This window comes from Pongo abelii, chromosome 5 (assembly GCF_028885655.2).
Source record: "Pongo abelii isolate AG06213 chromosome 5, NHGRI_mPonAbe1-v2.0_pri, whole genome shotgun sequence".
Taxonomy (NCBI): Eukaryota; Metazoa; Chordata; class Mammalia; order Primates; family Hominidae; genus Pongo; species Pongo abelii.
Genome location: NC_071990.2, coordinates 16,178,224 through 16,204,837, shown reverse-complemented (window position 1 = coordinate 16,204,837; position 26,614 = coordinate 16,178,224). Strand labels below are relative to the sequence as shown.

Genomic DNA, 26,614 nt, shown 5'->3' with positions numbered 1-26,614 from the left:
CTCCAACCTCCCTCACTATCCCTCAGCCTCTTTCTCCTTTCAATCTTGGTGCCACACTTCAATCTCTCCCTTAATTTCAGTTCCTTTCATTTTCTGGTAGAGACAAAGGAGACATGTTTTATCTGTGGACCCAAAACTCCGGTGCCGGTCACAGACTAGGGAAGGCAGCCTTCCCTTGGTGTTTAATCATGGTAGGGACACCTGTCTGATTATTCACCTAGGTTTCAGAGGTGTCAGACCACGCAGGGATGCCTGCCTTGGTCCTTCACCCTTAGCGGCAAGTCCCGCTTTTCTGGGGAAGGGGCAAGTACCCCAACCCCTTCTCTCCGTGTCTCCACCCCTTCTCCGCCTTTCTGGGGGGCAAGAAACCCCCAACCCCTTCTCCTTCACTCTTAACGGCAAGTCGCACTTTTCTAGGAGGGGCAAGTACCCCAACCTCGTATCTCCTTGCCCCAATCCCTTATTTCCATGCCCCGACCTCTTATATCTCTGTGCTCCAATCCCTTATTTCTGTACCCCGACCTCTTATCTATGTGCCCCAATCCCTTATTTCCACGCCCCAACCTCTTATCTCTGTGCCCCAATCCCTTATTTCCACGCCCCGACCTCTTATCTCTGCGCCCCATCCCTTATTTCCACGCCCCGACCTCTTATCTCTGCACCCCAACCCCTTATTTCCACGCCCCAACCCCTTTCCCGCTTTTCTGGAAGGTTACAACCCCCGAACCCCTTCCCTTTGTGTCTCTACTCTCTCTTTTCTCTATGCTTGCTTCCTTCACTATGGGCAACCTTCCACCCTCCATTCCTCCTCCTTCTCCCTTAGCCTGTGTCCTCAAAAACTTAAAACCTCTTCAACTCTCACCTGACCTAAAATCTAAGTGTCTTATTTTCTTCTGCAATGCCGCTTGACCCCAATACAAACTCGACAGTAGTTCCAAATAGCCGGAAAACGGCATTTTCAATTTTTCCATCCTATAAGATCTAAATAATTCTTGTCGTAAAATGGGCAAATGGTCTGAGGTGCCTGACGTCCAGGCATTCTTTTACACACGAGTCCCTCTCTAGTCTCTGTTCCCAATGCAACTCGTCCCAAATCTTCCTCCTTTCCCTCCCGCCTGTCCCCTCAGTCCCAACCCCAAGCGTCGCTGAGTCTTTCTAATCTTCCTTTTCTACAGACCCATCTGACCTCTCCCCTCCTCCCCAGGCTGCTCCTCGTCAGGCCGAGCTAGGTCCGAATTCTTCCTCAGCCTCCGCTCCTCCACCCTATAGTCCTTTTATCACCTCCCCTCCTCACACCAGGTCCAGCTTACAGTTTCGTTCCGTGACTAGCCCTCCCCTACCTGCCCAGCAATTTACTCTTAAAAAGGTGGCTGGAGCTAAAGGCATAGTCAAGGTTAATGCTCCTTTTTCTTTATCCCAAATCAGATAGCATTTAGGCTGTTTTTCATCAAATATAAAAATCCAACCCAGTTCATGACTCGTTTGGCAGCAACCCTGAGACACTTTACAGCCCTAGACCCTAAAAGGTCAAAAGGCCATCTTATTCTCAAAATACATTTTATTACCCAATCTGCTCCCGACATTAAATAAAACTCCAAAAATTGAATTCCGGCCCTCAAACCCCACAACAGGATTTAATTAACCTCGCCTTCAAGGTGTACAATAATAGAAAACAGTTGCAATTCCTTGCCTCCACTGTGAGACAAACCCCAGCCACATCTCCAGTACACAAGAACTTCCAAACGCCTGAACCGCAGCGGCCAGGCGTTCCTCCAGAACCTCCTCCCCCAGGAGCTTGCTACAAGTGCCAGAAATCTGGCCACCAGGCCAAGGAATGCCTGCAGCCCAGGATTCCTCCTAAGCCGAGTCCCATCTGTGGGGGACCCCATTGGAAATCGGACTGTCCAACTCACCTGGCAGCCACTTCCAGAGCCCCTGGAACTCTGGCCCAAGGCTCTCTGACTGCTTCCCAGATCTTCTTGGCTTAGCGGCTGAAGACTGACGCTGCCCGATCGCCTCGGAAGCCCCCTAGACCATCACCGACACTGAGCTTCGCGTAACTCTCATAATGGAGGGTAAGTCTGTCCCCTTCTTAATCAATACGGAGGCTATCCAACTCCACATTGCCTTCTTTTCAAGGGCCTGTTTCCCTTGCCTCCATAACTGTTGTAGGTATTGACGGCCAGGCTTCTAAACCTCTTAAAACTCCCCGACTCTAGTGCCAATTTAGACAATACTCTTTTAAGCACTCCTTTTTAGTTATCCCCACCTGCCCAGTTCCTTTATTAGGCCGAGACACTTTAACTAAATTATCTGTTTCCCTGACTATTCCTGGACTACAGCTACATCTCATTGCTGCCCTTCTTCCCAATCCAAAGCCTCCTTTGCGTTCTCCTCTTGTATCCACCCACCTTAACCCACAAGTATAAGATACCTCTACTCCCTCTTTGGTGACAGATCATGCACCCCTTACCATCTCATTAAAACCTAATCACCCTTACCCGCTCCACACCAATATCCCATCCACAGCATGCTTTGAAAGGATTAAAGCCTGTTATCACTCGCCTGCTACAGCATGGTCTTCTAAAGCCTATACACTCTCCTTACAATTCCCCCATTTTACCTGTCCTAAAACCAGACAAGCCTTACAAGTTAGTTCAGGATCTATGCCTTATCAACCAAATTGTTTTGCCTATCCACCCCATGGTGCCAAACCCATATACTCTCCTATCCTCAATACCTCCCTCCACAGTCCATTATTCTGTTCTGGATCTCAAACATGCTTTCTTTACTATTCCTTTGCACCCATCATCCCAGCCTCTCTTCGCTTTCACTTGGACTGACCCTGACACCCATCAGGCTCAGCAAATCACCTGGGCTGTACTGCCTCAAAGCTTCACAGACAGCCCCCATTACTTCAGTCAAGCCCAAATTTCTTCCTTATCTGTTACCTATCTCAGCATAATTATCATAAAAACACACATGCTCTCCCTGCTGATCGTGTCCGATTAATCTCCCAAACCTCAATCCCTTACAAAACAACAACTCCTTTCCTTCCTAGGCATGGTTAGTGCGGTCAGAATTCTTACATAAGAGCCAGGACCACACCCTGTAGCCTTTCTGTCCAAACAACTTGACCTTACTGTTTTAGCCTAGCCATCATGTCTGTATGCAGCGGCTGCTGCCGCCCTAATACTTTTACAGACCCTCAAAATCACAAACTATGCTCAACTTACTCTACATTTCTCATAACTTCCAAAATCTATTTTCTTCCTCATACCTGACGCATATACTTTCTGCTCCCTGGCTCCTTCAGCTGTACTCACTCTTTGTTAAGTCCCACAATTACCATTGTTCCTGGCCCGGACTTCAATCTGGCCTCTCACATTATTCCTGATACCACACCTGACCCCCATGACCGTATCTCTCTGATCCACCTGACTCTCACCCCATTTCCCCATATTTCCTTCTTTCCCATTCCTCACCCTGATCACGCTTGATTTATTGGTGGCAGTTCCACCAGGACTAATCGCCACACACCAGCAAAGGCAGGCTATGCTATAGTACAAGCCACTAGCCCGCCGCCTCTTAGAACCTCTCATTTTCTTTCCATCGTAGAAATCTATCCTCAAGGAAATAACTTCTCAGTGTTCCATCTGCTATTCTACTACTCCTCAAGGATTATTCAGGCCCCCTCCCTTCCCTACACATCAGGCTCGAGGATTTGCCCCCACCCAAGACTGGCAAATTAGCTTTACTCAACATGCCCCGAGTCAGATAACTAAAATACCTCTTAGTCCAGGTAGACACTTTCACTGGATAGGTAGTCCTTTCCTACAGGGTCTGAGAAGGCCACCGCAGTCATTTCTTCCCTTCTGGCAGACATAATTCCTCAGTTTAGCCTTCCCACCTCTATACAGTCTGATAACAGACCAGCCTTTATTAGTCAAATCAGCCAAGCAGTTTTTCAGGCTCTTAGTATTCAGTGAAACCTTTGTATCCCTTACGGTCCTCCGTCTTTAGGAAAAGTAGAATGGACTAAAAGTCTTTTAAAAACACACCTCACCAAGTTCAGCCACCAACTTAAAAAGGACTGGACAATACTTTTACCACTTTCCCTTCTCAGAAGTCAGACCTATCCTCAGAATGCTACAAAGTATAGCCTATTTGAGCTCCTGTATAGATGCTCCTTTTTATTAGGCCCCAGTCTCATTCCAAACACCAGACCAACTTAGACTGTGCTCCAAAAAAACTTGTCATCCCTACTATCTTCTGTCTGGTCATACTCCTATTCACCATTCTCAACTACTCATACATGCCCTGCTCTTGTTTACACTGCCAGTTTACACTGTTTCTCCAAGCCATCACAGCTGATATCTCCTGGTGCTATCCCCAAACTGCCACTCTTAACTCTTGAAGTAAATAAATAATCTTTGCTGACAGGACTACACTGAATTTCCTTAGGCACTCTAATTAGATGTCCTAGGTCCTCCTAATTCTTAGACCTTTCATACCTGTTTTTCTCCTTCTCTTATTCCGCTTAGTTTTTCAATTCATACAAAACCGTATCCAGGCCATCACCAATAATTCTAAATGACAAATGTTTCTTCTAACAGTCCCACAATATCACCCCTTACCACAAAATCTTTCTTCAGCTTAATCTCTCCCACTCTAGGTTCCCACACTGCCCCTAATCCCGCTCGAAGCAGCCCTGAGAAACATCGCCCTTTATCTCCCCATACCATCCCCCAAAATTTTCACTGTCCCAACACTTTACCACTATTTCATTTTGTTTTTCTTATTAATACAAGAAGACAGGAATGTCAGGCCTCTGAGCCCAAGCTAAGCCATCATATCCCCTGTGACCTGTACATGCACATCCAGATGGCCGGTTCCTGCCTTAACTGATGACACTGTCTTGTGAAATTCCTTCTCCTGGCTCATCCTGGCTCAAAAGCTCCCCTACTGAGCACCTTGTGACCCCCACTCTGCCTGCCAGAGAACAACCCAACCCCCCTTTGACTGTAATTTTCCTTTACCTACCCAAATCCTATAAAACGGCCCCACCCCTATCTCCCTTCACTGACTCTCTTTTCGGACTCAGCCCGCCTGCACCCAGGTGAAATAAACAGCCATGTTGCTCACACAAAGCCTGTTTGGTGGTCTCTTCACACGGACGCGCATGAAAAAAGGCAAGAAATAAAAACCAGGAGAACCTGGGCGCAGGGAGCGACAAGCCCTCACTCCTGGTGCAGAGGCCAGGAACTGCCAGCTTCTTCCCGGAACGTTTGCGAGCATCCTTTCTGTTCACTGTATTGTAACGATCGTAATAACACTCCATTCCATAACACTCAGGCCTCATATTACATCATTCAGTTCCAAAACACTGGATAAATGTGAATGCGTCTTCACAATGCCTCCAAAAGCCGTAAGAAATTATGTTTCAAAAACACCAAAAACCAAGGACATAAAAGTAGTGGAGGTTTCCAAATGAATCACAGATTTCAAGGGTCAGTGCAGACACACAACAGCTTAAGAATAAACACCTACCTTGCCAAAGTCTCCTGTTCATTGCTGGGGAAACCAACAAGAGCAATGAAAACATACCCCTGGGCCAGCCAGCCAGCAGGTGCTGGAGAGGGCCTCGCTGTTGGTGGCTTCCCAGACAGCTGTGGGAGCTCTGAACCGATCTCCTCCCTCCCAGTAAACTCCCCCATAGCAACTCCTAAGTTCTGCACTGGCAACAACACCCTTTCCCTCGTCTTACCCAGCCCCCTCCTTCCTGGTCTTTGTCCTTCAGAGGTGACATGCAGGCTCTCTAGGCTGTCCAACAGGCAGCTCGCAGTTCTCAGCAGGCCCAGCTGTGAACTACACCCCACAGCAGCTCCAGTTTGGAGAATGTAATGGACAGCTTGGGAGCACTAATGCATTTCTGCTATCACTTGTCATTTCAGAGTGACACATTTTCTCTCTCTTCTTAAAACAAACCCCACATTACTCTCCATCTTTCTTCTCCATCTCTGACTCAGTTCTCAGAGCATGTGCCCTTGATGACACTCACCAGAGATGAGCAAATGCTAGTGAAGGCGGCACTGTTACAAAACAGCATCCCATCTGAGCCCGAGTCATTCTTCAGCCACGAGGATCCTCAATCTCCTTTTCACAGGTGAGGAAAGTGAGATTCAGAAAGAATGCAACTTCCCCAGTGTGACTCAGCTCATGTGCCCACACTGACTTCTGGGGTGCTATGGGCTGAATGCTTGTGTTCCCCACAAATTCCTGTGCTGAAACTGAATCTTCAATCCAATGGCATTAGGAGGCAGGGCCTTTGGGAGGTGATTAGGTCATAAGGGTAAAGCCTTTATGAATGGGATTAGTGCCCTCACAAGAGAGGTTCCAAGGAGCCTGTATGCCTCTTCCACCGTATGAAGATGCAGCAAGAAGGCACCACCTATGAGGAATGGTGAAACTAGACACTAAATCAGCCAACACCTTGATTTTGGAATTCCAGCCTCCAGAACTGTGAGCAATTTTCTGTTGTTTATACACCAGTCAGTTTATGATATTTTATGACAGCAGACCAAACAGACTCAGACAAAGAGCATTAAGGAGTAAGTTTAACAGCGATACAACCAGCTAGAAAGTAAAGAGAAGGAAAAAGAGCAACTGAGGTATCTAGGAAATGACATTAAAGATTAGCTCCAGGAACCAAGGAATATATACATACAGCTGACATAAAGCAACGTGGTGAATCTCAAATATACCATCAAGAAAAAGAAGATCAAAAGACATAAAGGATTACCACTTATGGAATGTTTACCAGTTTATCATATTAATAAAGGCTATGATGAAGGATACAGATGAACAGCCTGATGAAGCGAGACATAGGGTGAGGTCTGGAAGAGTCCAGAGTGCAGGAGCTACTGTCCCCACAGAGCTGGAGTCTGCCACCCTCCAGGCATGTAGAGTGTTACCAGCCAGGAAGCTTTCAAAGCCCCATACTTTGGGGGTTTCTGTGAAGGCCTCATCAAGGAGGCATAATGGATTATTAACTCTATTCCAGCCCTCTCCCCTCTCTGGAAAATGGAGGATGGGGCCAGAAGCTCCAAGCTTCTAATCATGGCTTGTTTTATCTGGTGACCAACCCCCACAAAGGAGCCCATTAAGAGTCACCTTGTTAGGACAAGAGCAGCTGGGCTGCTATCACCCAGTAAATCCCAAGGGATTTAGGAGCCATGTGTCAGGAATCAGGGTCAAAGATTAAATATTAGAACAAAAGCTACTCCTACCACCCAGGAAATCCCAAGGGATTCAGAAGCTCTGTGCCAGGTGCTGTCATCACTCTGGAAATTACAAAGGTTCTAGAAGCTCTGTGTCAGCAATCAGGATCAATGACCAAATATTAGAACAAAAGATTCTCTTAACACCCTTATCTACAAGGGTTTTAGGAGTTCTGTCTCAAGAACCAAGGGCTGAGACCAATACACACATATACATTTCTTATTATTTAACAGTATTCAACAAACATCATTATCAAAAACAATGAACTGGCTGTTCTATTACAGAGAACAAAGTGAATTTTTCTATTTCCCAACCCACTTCTAACACTGGTACAGCTGGTTGACCTTGGAACAATTCTTTTTTTTTTTTTTTTTGAGACAGAGTCTCACTCTGTCTCCCAGGCTAGAGTGCAATGGCGAGATCTCGGCTCACTGCCACCTTTGCCTCCCGGGTTCAAGCAATTCTCTGCCTCAGCCTCCCAAGTAGCCGGGATTACAGTCGCCTGCCACCACGCCTGGCTAATTTTTGTATTTTTTTTTTTTAGTAGAGACAGGGTTTCACCATCTTGGCCAGGCTGGTCTTGAACTCTTGACCTCATGATCCACCCACCACGGCCTCCCAAAGTGCTGGGATTACAGGTGTGAGCCACTGCGCCCGGCCAGTTCTTTTTTTTTTTTTTTTTTTTTTTTTTTTTTTTTTTGAGACGGAGTCTCCCTTTGTTGCCCAGGCTGCTGGAGTGCAGTGGCGTGATCTCGGCTCACCGCAACCTTCACCTCCTGGGTTCAAGAGATTCTCCTGCCTCAGCCTCCTAAGTAGCTGGGATTACAGATGTCCGCCATCACGGCCGGCTAATTTTTGTATTTTTAGTAGAGACACGGTTTCGCCATGTTGGCCAGGCTGGTCTCAAATTCCTGACCTCAGGTGATCCACCCGCCTCGGCCTCCCAAAGTGCTGGGATTACAGTCGTGCGCCACTGCGCCCAGCTGGAACAATTATTGATCCTTTCTTCCTATGTGTTTGAAAAACATAAAAATACTTAACAATCCTTGAAAGTCCTTTAACAGAAGACTTTACTCCATAACAATTCCTTCCTCCCAACTTTCTTACAATGATGACATATATGAGAAGAAATAAAGTTCAAAATTCAAAAAAGGAAAGGTTAGGTAAATTATCTAGTGGTCAATCAGTATGTGCCATCATCATTAGAATTAGCAAAGACTTGCATAATTACAATACAGTTTTTGCAAAAGCCCAAGTTGTACTCTTGAGCTGCTAAGTCCCTTTTTCTGCCAATCCATCTTTCCCAAAAGTCACAAATCTACATTCTAACTAGGTAAGGTGCAGATAATTAGGAAAATACAGGAAAAGTCAAGAAACAAAGCTCCTAGATAAAACACACCACTGACCGATTCACCATTGATAGTAGACTGTCGTGAAATGTTCATAATGTGGACTCCCAACTCCTACAGCGGAGTTTCCTGCTGGCAGTAGGGGTGGGACATGGAGGACCTACATATGTGCCACTCAAACCCAGTCACGTTTTCAATCTTAAAATACACTCTCGGTTAAGAAGTAATACAAACCCCTTTTAAAGGTATCATATGGGGCTGAGTGTGGTGGCTCACACCTGTAATCTCAGCACTTTGGGAGATCAAGGTGGGTGGATCACCTGAGGTCAGGAGTTCGAGACCAGCCTGGCCAACGTGGTGCAACCCCGTCTCGACTAAAAATACAAAAAATTAGCCAGGCATGGTGATGGGCGCCTGTAATCCCAGCTACTTGTGAGGCTGAGGTACAAGAATCTTTTGAACCTGGAAGGCATAGGTTGCAGTGAGCTGAGATCGCCCCACTGCACTCCAGCCTGGGTGACAGAGTGAGACTCCTTCTCAAAAAAAAAAAAAGTATCAGATAGTAAGAAACATGTGATGATACTTAGGAAAAATTGGAGCCAACATCCTATGAAGTTGATGGGGATTTTATTTTTTATAGAGGAAAGCTAGTTTTCAGATCTTCTGCAGCGGCTACCTATCCTTTCCCAAATGATCCTCAATTAATCTTTGACTAAAGAGGCACCAAAAGCTCTGAAGGGAATACAGCTCCCCCGCCACATTGAACAACTCCCGCGTGGCTTCCCCATCTTGAGAATGTTCTACCGTAATGTTCTACTGTACTTACCATAATAGTGTGTTCAGGAAATTTGGCACGGACGAGTTTCACGAATTCCACAAAATGTTCTGAATATCCATTGGCCACAGCCAGGCAAATAAACTTAACCTGTGGCACAGCTTCCAGGATGCTGGTCATCTTTTCCAGATCATTCTGCCCACTGCCTGAACTCACGGCTACATGCTGCACCAAAATAAACCAAGAAAACAGGAATAAACAGTAGCATTCAGACATCAGACCCTGCCCCCATTTATGCGCCTATTCTGGGACAGTACAACAACCCTTTTCAGTCTACCCTAATCAAATGCACAGTGCACCTGCTCAAGACACATGCAACAGCAGAGGTAAAGGGGATTCATTCATTAAATTATCTAAACTTTGGCCAGGCACGGTGGCTCATGCTGTAATCCTAGCACTTTGGGAGGCCAAGGCGGGCAGATCACCTGAGGTCAGGAGTTCGAGACCAGCCTGGCCAAAATGGTGGAACCCCGTCTCTACTAAGAATACAAAAATTAGCCAAGTGTGGTGGCTCATGCCTGTAATCCCAGCACTTTGAGAGGCCGAGGCAGGTGGATCACCTGAGGTCAGGAGTTCGAGACAAGCCTGGCCAACATGGTGAAACTCTGTCTCTACTAAAAATATAAAAATTAGCCAGGCATGGTGGCAGGTGCCTGTAATCCCAGCTCCTCGGGAGGCTGAGGCAGGAGAATAGCTTGAACCCAGGGGGCGGAGGTTGCAGTGTGCCGAGATCGCACCATTGCACTCCAATCTGGGCAACAGAGCGAGATTCCATCCGCCAACTCCCCACCCCGCTAAAAAAAAAAATAATAACTACCGGCATGATTGTGTCATATCAGGGAAACTCAAGGGAGGACAATGAGCAAGAACTAGGAAGTTTCCAGGAAGAAGGAGAAACGGTCAATCAACTCGGGCTTCCCATATGAAAGCCGTGGCCTCCACCCTGAGCGCCTTGCTTGGGGAGCAAGAGAGGGGAAGACATCTGAAATGCCTCTGAGAAACTCTTACCTATTTTTATTTTCACTCCCAATACAATAATAGTGCAGCATGTGACATAGTTTGGATATTGTCCTCACCCAAATCTCATGTTGAAATATGATCCCCAATGCTGGAGGTGGGGCCTGGTGAGAGGTGTCTGGGTCATGGGGGTGTGGATCCCTTATGAATGGCTTGGGCCATCCCCTTGGTGATCTCTCGGTCTGAGTTCACAGGAGATCTGGTCATTAAAAGTGTGTGACCTCTCACCCTCTCTTTCTCTCTCCCACTTCGCCTTCCACCATGATTGGAAGCTTCCCGAGGCCTTCCCAAAAGCAGATGAGTGGCACTATGCTTCCTGTACAGCCTGCAGAACCATTGGCCAATTAGACCTCTTTTCTTTATAAATTACCCAGTTTCAGGTATTTCTCTAAAGTAATGCAAGAACAGCCTAATATAGCATGCAAATCTCAGCCTATACACAGAACTGCAAATCTGTTTTCCTATTAAAGGGATAAAATTTCCCAAGGTGTGAAAACAAACAAGCCTGACGTGATCTTTCGCAACTACACTTGTACATGTTTATATCTGAAGCCACCACATCCTCCCCTGTAACACCCTTGTCCCTTAACTTCCACCAGTGCCCTCGAACCTCACACCTCTCCCTTCTCTGAACATCTGCCCCTTGGGCAAGGACTTGATTTCACTAATTTATGCCTTAGTGAAACTAAGACATGGATTGTTTATATTTTAACTCTTATCTCTAAACCCTGGGCCACATATGAGTGACCTATCTTAATATCCTTTATTTTATTCCCCCAAATCATAACAATGTAGCTGCAGCGCCGAGACTGAGTGTGAACTGATGGTTAACATGACACATATTTACTCCAGCCTTCTCTGTGCATTCACGCCTGGGCCTTGTGGTTCACAGCTCTGCCCTGTGCCAGCCCAATCCACACAAGCCCACTCTCCCTCCCACTAGAGCTCTGCTTTTTTTATCTTACTTCATTTCTGTTTAAGTATACTATATGGAACTTGAGATTGGTTGCCTTCTCTTACTGCTACTAAGTTTTTAACATTATCCCTTTTGAATTTGCCTTTTATTTGGTGGCAGGCTGTGTAGTAAGTTGATGTATCACACTTGGTAATGAAAGCCACAGTTCCAGTTAACAACACATTGCCAAAAACTCCCTTAAAGAAGGTGGGGGGAGGCCGGTGTGGTGGCTCATGCCTATAATCCCAGCACTTTAGGAGGCTGAGGTGGGTGGATCATTTGAGGCCAGCATGGTGAAATCTTGTCTCTACTAAAAATACAAAAATTTAGCCGGGCTAGGTGTTGCCCACCTGTAATCCCAGCTACTCAGGAGGCTGAGGCAGGAAAATCAATTGAACCCGGGAGGTGGAGGCTGCAGTGAGAAGAGATCACGCCATTGCACTCCAGTCTCGGTGATAAGAGCAAAACTCTGCCTCAAACAAACAAACAAAAAAAGAAGTTGGAGGGAGGTCTGAGAAAAAGAAAAAAAGAAAATCGTTATTCCCAAACTATACGGAAAAACAGAAGAAAGTGAAAACAAGCACTTGAACACAATATGGCAAAAATGAAGGACTTACTATTGAGTCAGAATTATTTTATCTCCAAAACCACTTTTTGGAGATAAATTAAAGCACAGTAACAACAACCACAAAAAGCCAGTGAGACCTTGAAAACGGTATAATCTGAAGTCATTTTCCAATCATAAATGATCTGACCAGGAGGGAGCACCTCTAACCCAGGGAGACCTGTCTGTGGCTTCAGCTCAGAACCACCTGAATGTGGCAGGAGCAAGTGCAGGCATGTTGCAGCAAGGCTTTCTGTTGTTTTTTTTTTTTAACAGCTTTTTGAAATATAATGACATACCATACAATTCACCCATTCAACATGCACAATTCAATGATTTTTAGTATATTTAGAGCTCTGTAACCATCATGATCGATTTTAGAACATTCTCATAACCCTCCCAAAGAAAGTCTCATACCCCTTAACCACACTCCCTCCCACACTTCCTCAGCCCCTCAGGCCACTAATCTATTTTATGACTTAGATTTGCCTATTCTGGACATTTCCTAGAAATAGGATCATAGATGCTCTGGCCTTTGTGTGTGTGGCCTTTTCTTTTCTGAGACAGAGTTTCGCTCTCATTGCCCAGGCTGGAGTGCAATGGCACAATCGTGGGTAACCGCAACCTCCGCCTCCGGGGTTAAAGCAATGTTCCTGCCTCAGCTTCCTGAGTAGCTGAGATTACAGGCATGCGCCACCACGCCTGGCTAATTTTGTATTTCTAGTAAAGACAGGTTTTCTCCATGTTGGGCAGGTTGGACTCGAACTCCTGACCTCAGGTGATCCACCCGACTCAGCCTCCCAAAGTTCTGGGATTACAGGCGTGAGCCACCGCGCCAGGCTGCGTCTGGCCTTTTCACTTAGTGAAATGTCCTCAAGGTTCGTCCCTGCTGTAGCCTGTATCAGACCTTGACTCCTTCTTACGGTTGAACTATATTCCACTGTATGGATATATCTTATTTTGTATGTCCTTTCACCCACTGATAGACATTTGGGTTGTGTCTACTTTTGGGCTATTATGAATAACACTGCTATGAACATTCATGTACAAGTTTTTCTGTGGAAATGTGTTAATTTCTGTTGAGTCTATACCTAGAAATGGAATTGCTGGGTCACATGGCAACTCTTATGGTTAACGTTCCAGGAACTGACAACTGTTTTCCAAAGCAGCTGCACCATTTTCCATTCCCAGCAGTGAATAAGGGTTCCAGTTCCTCCACATCCTCAACAACATTTATTGTCTTTTTTTTTTTTTGAAAGAGACCCCTCACTATGTTGACCAGGCTGGCCTTGAACTCCTGGGTTCAAGCAATCCTCCCACCTCAGCCTCCCAAAGTGCTGGGATTACAGGCATGACCCACGGTGCCTGGCTATTATCTGTATTTTTGATGACAGCCATCCTGGTGGGAATAATGTTTACTCAACTCTAAAGCACCTTGTTATACTCAGAAGTTTTTTCTACAGCCAAAAGACTGGATCTACTTTGAATTACCTGGCAGGAAACACAGGTCTTCCCCAAGCTCTTGGGATATAACGCTTCATCTTTCAAGGGAAAACAGACATTTCTTACAGATAAATCCTAGTATTTTAATAATACAATATGGAAACAAGTTTTCTCAGCAAATCCCTGGCAATGGCACAGGGCTAGAGAAACACCGAACTCTCAATGTCTCTCTGCTACTGACGGAAATCCTCTTGACAGCTCTGAAGATTTTGTTCCCCCCTGCAACACTGGTAATTGATAACCAGGCTGTAGTCGTACCTGCAGGCATTCTGGGTGATTTGTGGCAAAGAGCTTCCAGTCATCCAGGGAGTAATGTTTATGAATTGCTGTAAACATGGAGTGCTAGGAAACAAAACAGCACCATTAGGATGGGAAGCCAAGTGAGAGCCCCCCTCCCTCCTCCATCTGGAGGTGGTGATCCAACAAGACAAAGGCATCAGTGTTCCTGCCATCCATGCTTAATTTGCTTTGAATATGCTCCTAGCAGCCAAAACCAAACAAAGGTACAACCATTGAAATCATAAAACCCTGTTTCCCATTCTAATCTGGTTAGACAATACCGCATTCAGGACTAGGAAGGCTCTGCCAGGAGGCAGGAGAGGGATAAAAGAATTCTCAGAGCCCTGCCCAGCCCACCCAGGCTCCCACCCACACCTGTATTAGGCCAAAAGCAGCACAGACAGTCCAAAGAGAAAACCAGGCAGCAGGTCCCCTGCCCAGGAGAAAGACCATCCTAACACAAACTTCTGCTTAGCCTGCCCTGAAGAACCCCGCCTTATCCCTGAAAGCTTTCTCTTGTGTTCACAATCGGAACACTTCTTGCTAAAAGGTAAATCCATTAAATCTTGACGGTGGGAATTTTACATAAAGTATAACCCTAAATCTATGACTACTGCCCCAGTATTTATGACCTGCTTTGTGTCAGTCTTTTCGTTTAATTTTTGGAACAACTTTGAACAGCATTATTAGCTTCGTGGGCATAAATGGAGCTTAAGAAGTTTAAATAGCCCAGGTATGGTGGCTTACGCCTGTAAACCCAGCACTTTAGGAGGCCGAGGCAGGAGGATCACTTAAGCCCAGGAGTTCGAGACCAGCCTAGCAACATGGCAAGACCCCATGTCTATTTAAAAAACAAAAAACAAATCAAACTTATAAAATTTGCTGAGCGTGGTGGCACATTCCTGCAATCCCAGCAATTGGGGAGGCTGAGGTGGGTTGATCACCGGAGGTCAGGAGTTCAAAACCAGCCTGACTAACATGGTGAAACCCCATCTCTACTTAATACAAAAAATTAGCCGGGCATGGTGGAGCACCTGTAATCCCAGCTACTCAGGAGGCTGAGGCAGGAGAATCAGTTGAACCTGGGAGATGGAGGTTGTGGTGAGCCAAGATGGCGCCATTGCACTCCAGCCTGGGCAACAAGAGTGAAACTCCATCTCAAAAAAAAAAAACCAAAAAACTACAAAATGTAACAACTGCATGGCGAGGAAGAGGCGAAGGCCAGAGTCAAACTTGGATCTGACTACGGAGATTGGACACCTTGCCCTTTAACAGAAGCCTCCCACCTAACTTCTCTGGGGCTACCTATGTCCCCATCTACAACTTCTCATTCTAAACTTCTATGACTTTAGTAACTTGCGCTAGTTCTATGGATCCTAGAAACGGGAAATTCACAGTAGCCACCCATGGTTAGCTACACTAGTCTATGCTATTCTGTTAGCAGGGAGACTTCCAAGGAAAATGGGAAGAGCACAGCAAGTTCTAGGTTTTTCCCGGACTATAATCTATTACGTGAATTAATCAGACTTGATTGCTCCCTGGTTCCCCTCACTTTTATACTAACACATAATTCATTAGCAGCAATGGCTGATGACAGAGCAGAGCAGGGAAAGGCTGAGGAGAAAAAAATACCAGTTCCTTAGCAATTAATTTATTAGCCTCTGGCCCAACGCTCAGTAGGGGCTGAGGTCTGACAGACAATACAAGTGATCATGGAATCTGACAGACCACCCCTACTCCATTTTGGGAGCTCATAATTTATTTGAGAAACTTTTCCGTCGAATCACTGGCTAATAATGAATCTCAGTGTCTCCTGTGGTTAGACTTGCTGCCCACAGTGAGAAGCTCTCTCAACTAATTGGATTTATCTTTTCACTTGGCAGGCATTATCCACAGGAAAGACAGAACCCCTGAGCGCAGCAGACAGTCCACATCTAGGATGCAGAAGACACTCTGCACCTCACCCATAAAGGTCCTGCCCACAAACGGGTTTTCCTTTATTTTTCCCAAAGCCAGGACACCATTTTTAATTTTTTTTAATTTTATTTTAACAAACAGTACTTCTCAGATTGATCCATATAATGAATTTTTTTTGTTGTTGTTTTTGAGACAGGGTCTTCTTGCTCTGTCACCCAGGCTGGAGTGCAGTGGCGCAATCTTGGCTCACTGCAACCTCCGCCTCCCAGCTCAAGTGATCTTCCCACCTCAGCTTCCCGAGTAGCTGGGACTACAGGCTCACACCACCACACCTGGCCAATTTTCATATTTTTTTGTAGAAATGAGGCTTCGCCATGTTGCCTAGTCTGGTCTTGAACTCCTGAGCTCAAGCAATCCGCCTGCCTCCATCTCCCCAAATCCTGGGATTACAGGTGTGAGCCACTATGCCCAGCCAAAGCAAGGATATTAGCTACCCTCTTTATAGAAAATTAGGCTGGTGTAGTTGGCTAAAAGAGACTTTGAGCTTGTAATGTGATCATCCATTTAAGTTCAGGGGTAAATTCCTTAGATTCTAGAGTCAGTTTGGGTTGGAATCCTGATTCTCTCTCTGTATACATCTGCCTGAGGGCCTAGGGCAAGTGACCTACCCCTCCCCTCTCTGCCTCAGTTTCCTCATCTGTAAAAGGAACCTATCTTGTTAAGTTGTGTCAAGAATCAAGAGATACAGGCCAGGCATGGTAACTCATGCCTGTAATCCCAGCACTTGGGTAGGCCAAGGCAGGCGGATCACCTGAGGTCAGGAGTTCAAGGCCAGCTTGGCCAACACGGTGAAACCCCATCTCTACTAAAAATACAAAAATTAGCTGGGCATGGTGGCATGTGCCTGTAATCCTAGCTACTTGGGAGGCTGAGGCAAGAGAATTGTTTGAACCAGGGAGGTGGATGTTGCAGTGAGCCAAGATCACGTCACTGCACTCCAGCCTGGGCGACACAGTGAGACTCTGTCTTAAAAAAAAAGAAATACATTATCTGAAGTGTTTCACACATAAGCGCTCGATACATGTATTCGACATAATTATACAGTAAATGCTGCAGCACAGACTGCATACAAAGCAGCTCTGTCTTAATTTTAAAGGGGTTGTCACTTTTCTACAATATGGCACTCTTCATGTTGTCTAGCTTCTTTTTCTATCTCTAATTTCCAAAACCATCACAGTCATTTTCACAGAAGCAATGGATGCAGATCTAGATCATCTCATTGAACCCAAAGTCCAGACACCGTCCACTTTGACCCAAAGCATCTCACATTTCTACTCTTCCTTGTGTCTGAATAAAGCCAGGGTCAGCTCCTGATAACCTGTCCACAGTGTGAGCAGCAAAGGGAAAAAGCAAAAGCCTACCGCCTCACCTGTGACATCACGGCTGCCATCTCAAACGTGCCCACAGTGTCCATGTTGGCCACGATGATGGGAATCCCTGAGTAGGTCTGCTTTGAATTTCGAAACGTGAAGGTGCGTTCAAGATCCACCTGTTGGCCAAAAAAAAAAAAAAAAAAGGGAAAGAAATGAGTGCTTTGCTCTTATGTGAAATGTGCAGAATTTCTGGAGTTTGGAGCGAGTAGGAACAACATAAAGGTCCCTGGATTCCCTTAGGGGTCAAAGACAGGTATTCCAAAGACACCAGAGCCCCCAAAGAAACCAGGTAACTCGGAATCAGAAGCTCTCTCCTCCTTTCCCAGCCTCTCCAACCCCACTGCCGCCTTCTGTCGGCTTCCCTGAAGACCCACATACATGTTATCTTTGCCCCATCTCCAAGCCCTATAGAAACCATTCCCCTCCTGGGAGCATCTGCTCCACTCTTCCTTGCCAACCATGGCCCTCCTCCTGGAACAATCCCTTCACTTCTTACCTTTCACCTAGAGCCACACTCCAAATTCACCCTGCAGTGAGCGCCACACCATTAATCCCACCTTTTACCCTCCACGGCTGCTTTAATTATGAGGATCTTTCAAAAAGCTGGTGGAAAGTACATTGCAACCATATGTTCCCACATACCAACACTTGTTCCTTTGACTTGCAAGCAGCTGGGTGGGGAGGTGGGGGGGCTCCAATTCTCCTGTAACTTCAAGATCGGGGCATGTAGGACTAACCTTGCTATCGGCAATCCAGAACAACACAGTCACAAGGGTGGGCCTGACAGAAGCCACGTGCTAGACAGAGCCAGGAACTCACCAACAGCTAGAAGAGTCCAAATTACTTCTCTGACCCAGGGCAGATGCCAGCCCGTCTGCTCACCCACCATCCTCAGCCTCCTCTTATCTCAGGAAGGCTACCTGCTACTGGCTCCATTTCTCAAGTTCATTTCTAGCTGGGATTGGCCAATGGAGGACACTGGGTGGGAAACTGGAGGACAGTGGCAGGCAGAGGTGGGGGGAAGTCAGGGTAGTTCTCCCAGAACCCCTCTGCCTTAGGCAGCTTCTCCAGAGCAGCTGTGTCGCCTCCGGGCCTGGATCCTCTGACCAGAGAGGCCTGTGTATTCCTTGTTCCAGCTTTCCCTAAGCAAGCCCAGTCCCTTCCTGGGCTCCAGAGCACTGTCTTCTCCCTCCAACCCTCACCCTAAGGTAGGGGTGGTTTCTTGCTGTTGCTGATCTCTGGGGTGCCTTAATATCCTCAGTTGTGTCAGGATGCCCTACATTCAATTCCATGTTTTAAACAGTCAGCGTCGTTTGTTTCTCTGGCTGGACTCCGATAGACACAAACTACATTAGAAGTGGGTGCTTCCCCAAGGGGAACTGGCCAGAGGAGCACAGGTATGAATCTTATGCTTCTGCAGTAACTTAAACCTACATTAACCCTGGCTTCATGAATTACACCAGCAAGAGTCATTTTCTGCCAGTGTTTACCTAGATACTCCTCTCATTTTTTTCACTTGAGGCAACTTTCACTTTGCGATCAGCATTAAGTCAGAAAACACCATGGGACGGCTCTGGCCCTTTAGCCTTTACATTTCTCTTGCTTCTCAACACAGGGTTCTGTGTCCAGAAGGCATCCTGGGTGAATAATGTCATAAACATGACTGCACAGGCCTCACACAGCCATCAATGAGGAGAAATGAGATGCTGGAAGTGCACGAACCTACGCAGTGGCGCGTCCCTTTCTCCACTTCCTTCTTGATGACTCTGGGTTCTACTTCAGTGGAGCACGTTATAGCGACATTCTGAAAGAGAACTGAAGGGACCTACCCACAGCAGCCCTGTGTGTGGCTAATGGCTCTCTAACATTTGGCTTGGCAGGCTTGAAACAATCAGAATTCCTTGGTCTCAAATTACTCTTCTATCCTCCAACAGGCATGGGGCTAGCTGCTACACTGCACCCGGCTGAGATCACAATGGGTTTTTCTTGGCACTCCAAAACCTATCAGCAGGACACAAAACACAGAGCTCTTCATGGAAAAGGGCAGCCTTAACAGTAAACACTTCCCTTCATTTCCAGTCCTTTTTATGAGCTAGCTCTTTGCCATCGTTAATTCTAAGAATGAGAAATAAAATGATCTTCCCCAACTTTATCCACTCAGACACACACACATAACCCAGGCCAGTTGTTCACTAGCAGAGATAAATATTTTAAATATTTCAGCCTCCCAGGAAAAACACTTGGCGCTTAGTCTGGCACAGCCGGCCAATACCCCAAATATAGATTTGATTCCCTGTCTAAGCCTGACCTGAAAGGGAACATAAAGTAACAAAGTCCCCTCCTCAACCCACAAACACACATCTCTGCCACTCTCTAACAGGCCTTCATTAAAGCCAGTCCTGCCACCCAACATGTCAGGGGCTCAAAAGTGCAAATGGGCTGGCATGGTAGCTCACACCTGTAGTCCCAGTACCCTGGGAGGCTGAGGCAGGCAGATCGCTTGAGCTCAGTTCAAGACCAGCCTGGGCAACATGGTGAAACCCCATCTCTACACAAAATAGAAAAAACTAGCCAGGCTTGGGTGGCGTGAGCCCATAGTCCCAGCTACTCAGGAGGCTGAGGTGGGAGGATTGATTGAACACGGGAGGCTGAGGCTGCAGTGAGCCATGATCATGCTACTGCATGCCAGCCTGAGTGACAGAGCAAGACCTTGTCTCAAAAAAAAAAAAAAAAAAGTACAAATAGAGGCCCACCTACCACATTCCTAAATAATTCAAAGTGATAAGTCCAATGAACAAACTGCTACATAAAATAGGTTCTAACCTCCTACCCTAAAAAAAAAAACAATTTCATTCACAACCAGAAAGTCACCAGAATATGGTAGTGGGGAGCTGGCCCTGGCCCCCAGTCCACCCCTCTTCCCTTCTCACCCAAATCCTTATGTGTGCACAGAGGAAAAGCCCCCCACCTTCAGTCAGCACATGAAGCTCTGTGCATACCCACGTACTTTTCCATAAACAACTGCCACTTGCCCACTCTGGGTTGGAGGTGAGCACACCAGCATCATGGGAGGCCCTTGGAAACACACCAGGGCAAGAGGCCCATGCAGGCCTTAGAATCAGCTCAAAGTCACCTGGGGAAGGATATCCAGGATCCTGAATACTTGGAGCATGGCCTAAAGAAGAGCATAGCCCACACGCCCTGCCCAGTGAGGAGGGATGCAATTCGGGGGGCAGACGTGGGACCCAGGACAGAGGTTCCTTTTCCTAGATCTACAGATGGTACCGAGTAAAGCAATTCTTTTACATACTGTATTTTATTACATTATCTATTATATAGATCGCTCATTAGCTGTTAACACCTGTCTGAGTACAGGGACAACGTCTTCCAACTTTGTAGTCCTAGTGGCTCAAAACACGTGGGATAAACTAATGGCTGGCTAAAAGGTAAGAATACTGTGTTCTGGCCCCCAGCCTTCTGCAGTGTTTGGTGGCCCCAGCCCAGACCTCTGAATGTGGATCCAAGCCCTGAAAGCCTCACCATCAGTTATCAGGCTCGTGAGAAGCTCGTGCCCAGCTGCAGTGCTACCAGCGAGCCACAGGGTTCCACAAATGGAAAGGGCTTCAGAGTCTGGTCCAGCACACCCGGGTACACATCAGAATCCTCTTAGAAGTGGTTCCAAAATACTCGTGCTCCAGCTGCCTCAAACTTCATGAATCACCACCTTTGTGCTGGACACATTATGTGTATTTTGGAGTGTTTCCCTAGGGGATTCTAACGCATTCATGACTCAGAACAGCGCCAAACTCTTTAATTTTCCAAAGCAAAATTTACAAAGGCTGTCTGTTATGGGTTGAATTATGTCTCCCCCCCCAAAAAATGTTGAAGTCCTAACCACCAGTACCTGTAAATGTGACCTTACTTAGTTAATAGGGTCATTGCAGATGATCAAGCTAAGGTGAGATCAAGAAGGTGAGCCCTAGTCCAATAAGACTGATGTTCTTATAAAAAGGATAAATTTCTGGGCGCGTAATCCCAGCACTTTAAGAGGCCGAGGCAGGTGAATCACCTGAGGTCGGGAGTTCAAGACCAGCCTGACCAACATGGAGAAACCCTGTCTCTACAAAAAAATACTAAATTAGTCGGGCGTGGTGGTGCATGCCTATAATCCCAGCTACTCGGGAGGCTGAAGCAGGAGAATCGCTTGAACCTGGGAGGCGGAGGTTGCGGTGAGACAAGATCACGCCATTGCATTCCAGCCTGGGCAACAAGAGCGAAACTCCTTCTCAAAAAAATAAAAAAAATAATAAAATAAAAAGGAGACATTTGGACACAGATGCACACATAGGGAGAACCTCATGTGGAGATGAAGGCAGAGATTGGGGACAACTGTCAGCAAACCAGCAGAAGCTGGGAGAAGGGCAAGAAACAGATCCTCCCAGCCCTCAGAAGGAATCAACCCTGCTAACATCTTGGACTGGGACTGCTACCTTCCAGAACTCTAAGATACTAAATTCTTGTTACTTAAGCCACCAAGTATGTGGTCCTCAGTTACAGCAGCCCCAGGAAACCAGCATACAGGCAAAGGTTAAAAAAAAAAAAAAAAAAGTAATTAGTGACAGAGCTTGGACTAAAACACAAGTATCCTTCCTCCCAGCCACTCTGCCATGTTCTTATCCCCCTCAGGCCAACCAGTAGCAGACGGTGAAAGCTAGACCAGAACTCTTCTCACTGGACTGCTGGGGAAAAAACTGCTATGAAGTTTTAAGCAGACTGAACATCTGTTGTGTTTTCTCTGTGCTAAAACAAAATGAGTAATTTGCTGCAATTCTCTTCAATGCCTGACAATGTATTAATAAGTTTTTTAGGGGTTTATTTTTTGTTTTTTGTTTTAATTCTTATCGGCTGGGTGCGGTGGCTCACACCTGTAATTCCAGCAATTTGGGAGTCTGAGGCAGGCAGATCACCTGAAGTCAAGAGTTCAAGACCAGCCTGGCCAACACGGTGAAACCCCATCTCTACTAACAATACAAAAATCAGCCGAGTGTGGTGGGTGCCTGTAATCCCAGCTTCTCAGGAGCCTGAGGAAGGAGAATCGCTTGAACCCAGGAGGCGGAGGTTGCAGCGAGCCGAGATCACACCACTGCACTCCAGCCTGGGTGACAGAGTGAGACTCCGTCTCTACATAAATAAATAAATAAATAAATAAATAAGTACATTCTTACTAGCTTAAGGACTAGAGTAGAATGTTAGAGCCAGAAATGGGTTCTAAGGAAGAAAACACTCAGGGAGAATGCAGGCTCCCCAGGGTATCAGATGTAAACAAAGGTCTTGCCTCAATCCACAAACTCGTCACTTCTCAGAAAAAGATTATCCAAATGTCCCCACGTGACCCTGTGGTGCTTTACTCTTCCATGCCAGGGGTTGGACATTTGAGAGATGAATGCCTCCCTGGAGAATCCAGGCGAAGGTCACCTGGGCCACTGCTACCTGTATTCTTTGCCTCTCAGAGGTGACCTCAGATTCATCTCATTCATGTTCATTTATGGGAGGCTGGTGGAAATGTCCTTGTAGGAGTCCTGAAGCTTCTGAGGGGGAGATCACTCTTACTGTCCGTTTCCTGCTTATAAGCCTGATGATCCATTGCTGGGCCTGGCTCTTAGCAAAACTATCACGAGGATAAGCCCATCATCAGCTGTCAAAACCCTCCTCCCCCAGCCAGACTCTACTCCCAGGGTGTACGTTCTCTTTCCTGGCTCCGTACAAATCCGCTGTTAGGCTCAATGTCGGTCATCTACCGTTCAGTTTCCCATTTGCCTCCAGATATTACTTCTGCCAGGATGCACATATTTTAAGCTTCTGATTGTGCAAGGAAAAGTTTTTATCTGCCTATGAAAAATTTCAGGCATCAACAAGCAAACTGAGAAAACATTGAGAGGGGATTAGGGAGGCCTAACTAGATCCCTCAACGCCACTGAGGCAAGTAAAGTCAGATCATGGGGGTGGCCAGCCAGGCAGCAGCCTCACGCATCAGGGAGCTAAACCATCATGGCAACCGATTAGAAAGGCAATGCTGGTTAACCTGAGTCTCCAGGCCTGTGGCTGGCAAACTCCCACGAACATAAAAATACAAAAGAGACTCCTCAAGGGCACTGAGTTCTCACTGCAATGTGTACATGAAGATTGCAAAGGTGCCACCCCAAACTGGAACATTAGTAGTTACAATCTGCCCAAATTGTGAAGCCAAGTGTTGCATGACATTGTCGCATGAGGTGATAGTATTCCCTGAGAAGGAGTAATTCATTCTATTACATAAATTTCATTTTAGCTTTAGAGACAGGGTTGTCCAGGCTGAAGTGCAGTGGCACCATCATAGCTCACTGTAACCTCCAACTCCTGGGCTAAAGCCATCCTCCCGCCTCAGCCTTCCAAGTAGCTGGCACTACAGGTGAGCACCACTGCCCTAATTTTTTAAATTTTTGTTGTAATCTCCAACTCGTGGGCTCAAGCCATCCTCCCGCCTCAGCCTTCCAAATAGCTGGGACTAGAGGTGTGCACAACTGCCCTGGCTGATTTTTTAAATTTTTGTAGAACTGGGGTCTTGCTATGTTGCCTAGGCTGGTCTCAAACTCCTGGCCTCAAGCAATCTTTCCACCTCAGCCTCCTAAAGTGCTGGGATTACAGGTGTGAGCTACTGTGCCTGGCCCTATTACATTAATGTTCAATATTTTATCTTCTCAACATGTTTTCTGGTTCAGAAAATAGGTATATCTTTGTTTTGAACATCCAATTTTCTGAAAAATAAGTTTCTCTCTTCTAAATACATTTTGAATATTTAAAGAATATTGAGACCACCAAATTATTAGCATATCCAGAATCCCCCTATTTCATCTTGGTCTTGCCTTAGGAATTGGCTACAGCTCATGCTTCCAGAGGCCCAGGCCTGCCTTCCAAACTGTTTTTGTTCCAAGAGAGGCCCCCTCTTTAGCACCTGAAAGGTCATGAGGGACAGGCACAGGGTCACCCAATCTGGAGCGATAAGCTTTAATCATTCCTCCCCCACCTCCTCCAGTCCTGCCGGGCTCCAAACCAGCCAATGCTGCTGCTTACAGAAGGCCACTTGGTTTAGTCATTGGCTAACGCGGAGGCTTCCCCAATCCAAGCAAGCCCTCGGCTGGCAGCCCCAGGCACTGCAGTTAGGCCTGGCACCGGAGTGGACAGCGGACTTCTTTGCTGAGGGGATTTATTTATGGTTTTGTTTGTGGAGCTGGATGGACGGAGCTGTGCAGGTTGGCCCAGCCTCCTAGTGTTTACTCCTTCAGCCCCAGCCTTCAGCCGTGTCCAGTTTCCTCACCTTCCTCTCCAGCTCTCAGCAAAGCCAGAGTCACCAGCGCACACCACCCCGGGGCACTCTGCCTTTCAGGGCAACTAGTTTATCCTTCAGGGACTGGCCTCCCTTCGCCCAGCCTCAGGCTATTTCCAGTCCGGTCTCCACCTGTTCCTTAGGATTTGAGTACATCCAGGCAGAACCAGGGAAATGCCCAAGGCTTCCAATTCGCCCCCACCTCTCCCACCCCAAAGCTTTCAAAACGCTTCTCCAGGGCTAGGCTGGGACCGCGGGCTGTCCAGTACCGCAGAGTCCCCAAGCCCCACTGCCAGCAAGGCCGCCAAACTCAGAAAGGAAACCCTGAACTTGTGCCCTGGGTTCTCCTGGTTTTTCAGACGCGTTCACGAAGTTCCACCGCTGGACCCGAAGCGAAAGCGGCAGCAATTCTCAGCACTAGGAGACGCTGCCAAAAATCACCGGGATCTGCAGTTGTTTTTCTCGTCCTCTCTCCCCTAGCTCCAGTTTCCTTTTCTTGCTATAAGCGCCCTTGTACCCCCCATTCCTTCTAAACCAACTGGCCACTGGATCTCTGCTCATCTGTGGTCAAGTTTCACTGTGAACTTCCCCTAGGCCACCCAACGGGACCGACGTGTAGAGAATTTCATGGGCCCCCGTATCACCGCCCTTAAAGTCATCTCACGTCCTGGCAGGTGCTGGGGCGGGCGAACGGGGGCGCAGCGCCCCAGCCTCAAACACCTAGGCAGGCAGGGTAACCCAGTGCCACCCCCTTCCACCCACTTGCCCCGCGCCACCCGGAAAAAAAAAAATCCCACCCCACTGCGACTTCCGAACGGCCCCCACCTCGGCTCGGCTCTTGAGGCTGCTCCGCTTAGGTCGGAGCAGGACATCCTTGAAGTCGAGCTTGAGGTCCGCATCTATGCGGGGCATGGTGCGGCGGCTCCTGGCTGCGGCGGCGACGGCGGGGCGGGGGCGCCTGCGCGGGGCGGCGCGGGGAGCGCCGGGGCTGCTGTGCCGGGGCCGGGAGCTGGCGCGGGGCGGGCGCGCACGCCGCGGTCTTAAACACGCCCCGCCGACCCGCGGTCACGCTTGGCCCAACCCCGGGCACCGCCTCCGCCTCGGGCAGGGGCTGAGAGGCAGACTGGTTAGGGACAGACTGGCGGCGAAGCCCTTCCTCCTTGCGTCCCCGCCCCCGTCCTTCCCCCGCCGGTGTACAGCCCGTGGCAGTGACCGAATGGGGACGGGGGAGGGAAATGCGCACCGTTCTGTTTGTCCCCAAGGTCCCCGATGGAGAGGGGACTTAGCGTGTGCCTGCCTTATCCAAGGGAAAAGTCGCTCCCTGAGAGCTTTTACTTTTTTTTTTTTTTTTTTTTTTGAGACAGAGTCTCACTGTCACTCAGGCTGGAGTGCAGTGGCGCTATTGCCGCTCATCGCAGCCTCGACTTCCTGGGCTCAAACAATTCTCATGCCTCAGCCTCCTCGAGTACAGGCGCACGCCTCCACACCCAGCTTATTTTAAAAATTATTTCCTAGAGACGGGGTTTCACCATATTGCCCAAGCTGGTCTCGAGCTCCTGACCTCAAGTGATCCGCCTGCCTCGGCCTCCCAAAGTGCTGGGATTACAGGCGTGAGCCACCGTGCCCGGCGGATTCTCCTTTTTTAAAATTCAAGCCCGGTGTGCTCACCCAGTGCTGAGGGGCACGTCTCTCACTTGCCAAAGAACCAGAAACCCCAGGGAGGTTGTACAGAATTAAGGAAAAGAGCGTGGGCAGTTAACTGTTTAGCTGTACTTGGATTGTGGAGGCCATGATTCCCTTTGGACTTGTTGTTAAGAGACAAGGTCTCACTGTGTTGCCCAGGCTGGTCTTGAACTACTGGGTTCAAGCAATCCTCCCGCCTCAGCTTCCCAGTGTTGGGACTACTGGCGTGAGCCACTGCGCCCAGCCTGGATTTCAGGATTTTTGTTTAAGAAAAACAGTGAGGTCTGTAGTCAACACAGATCCTGAGATTTGAGGAGCCTGAGTCCCCTCTGAGGGTTACCAGTGATGTGAGTTCGAGGGGTTACCAGTGATGTGAGTTGGAGGGGTTACCAGTG

At 47.4% G+C, this 26,614-nt stretch overlaps 1 protein-coding gene and 1 long non-coding RNA gene across 3 annotated transcripts in view; one reads left to right on the top strand and one right to left on the bottom strand.

Moving 5' to 3' along the window:
• The window catches only part of GMPR (guanosine monophosphate reductase), a 56,742-nt gene extending 31,270 nt beyond the window's left edge, over window positions 1-25,472 (bottom strand). The window contains 4 exon segments of the mRNA NM_001131713.1: window positions 9,457-9,630; window positions 13,803-13,886; window positions 17,170-17,289; window positions 25,362-25,472. Of these exon segments, the coding sequence (NP_001125185.1) occupies window positions 9,457-9,630; window positions 13,803-13,886; window positions 17,170-17,289; window positions 25,362-25,448 (465 nt within the window). The 5' untranslated portion in view covers window positions 25,449-25,472.
• LOC129059888 (uncharacterized) lies at window positions 6,398-19,330 on the top strand. Of its 2 annotated transcripts, none has more exons than XR_010140582.1 (3): window positions 6,398-6,522; window positions 15,707-15,795; window positions 18,789-19,330. It is a non-coding gene; the product is annotated as an uncharacterized LOC129059888 (long non-coding RNA). The 2 variants fall into 2 exon arrangements; XR_010140581.1 differs by lacking the exon at window positions 18,789-19,330 and adding an exon at window positions 17,098-17,267.
• Window positions 25,473-26,614: the final 1,142 nt, after the last annotated feature.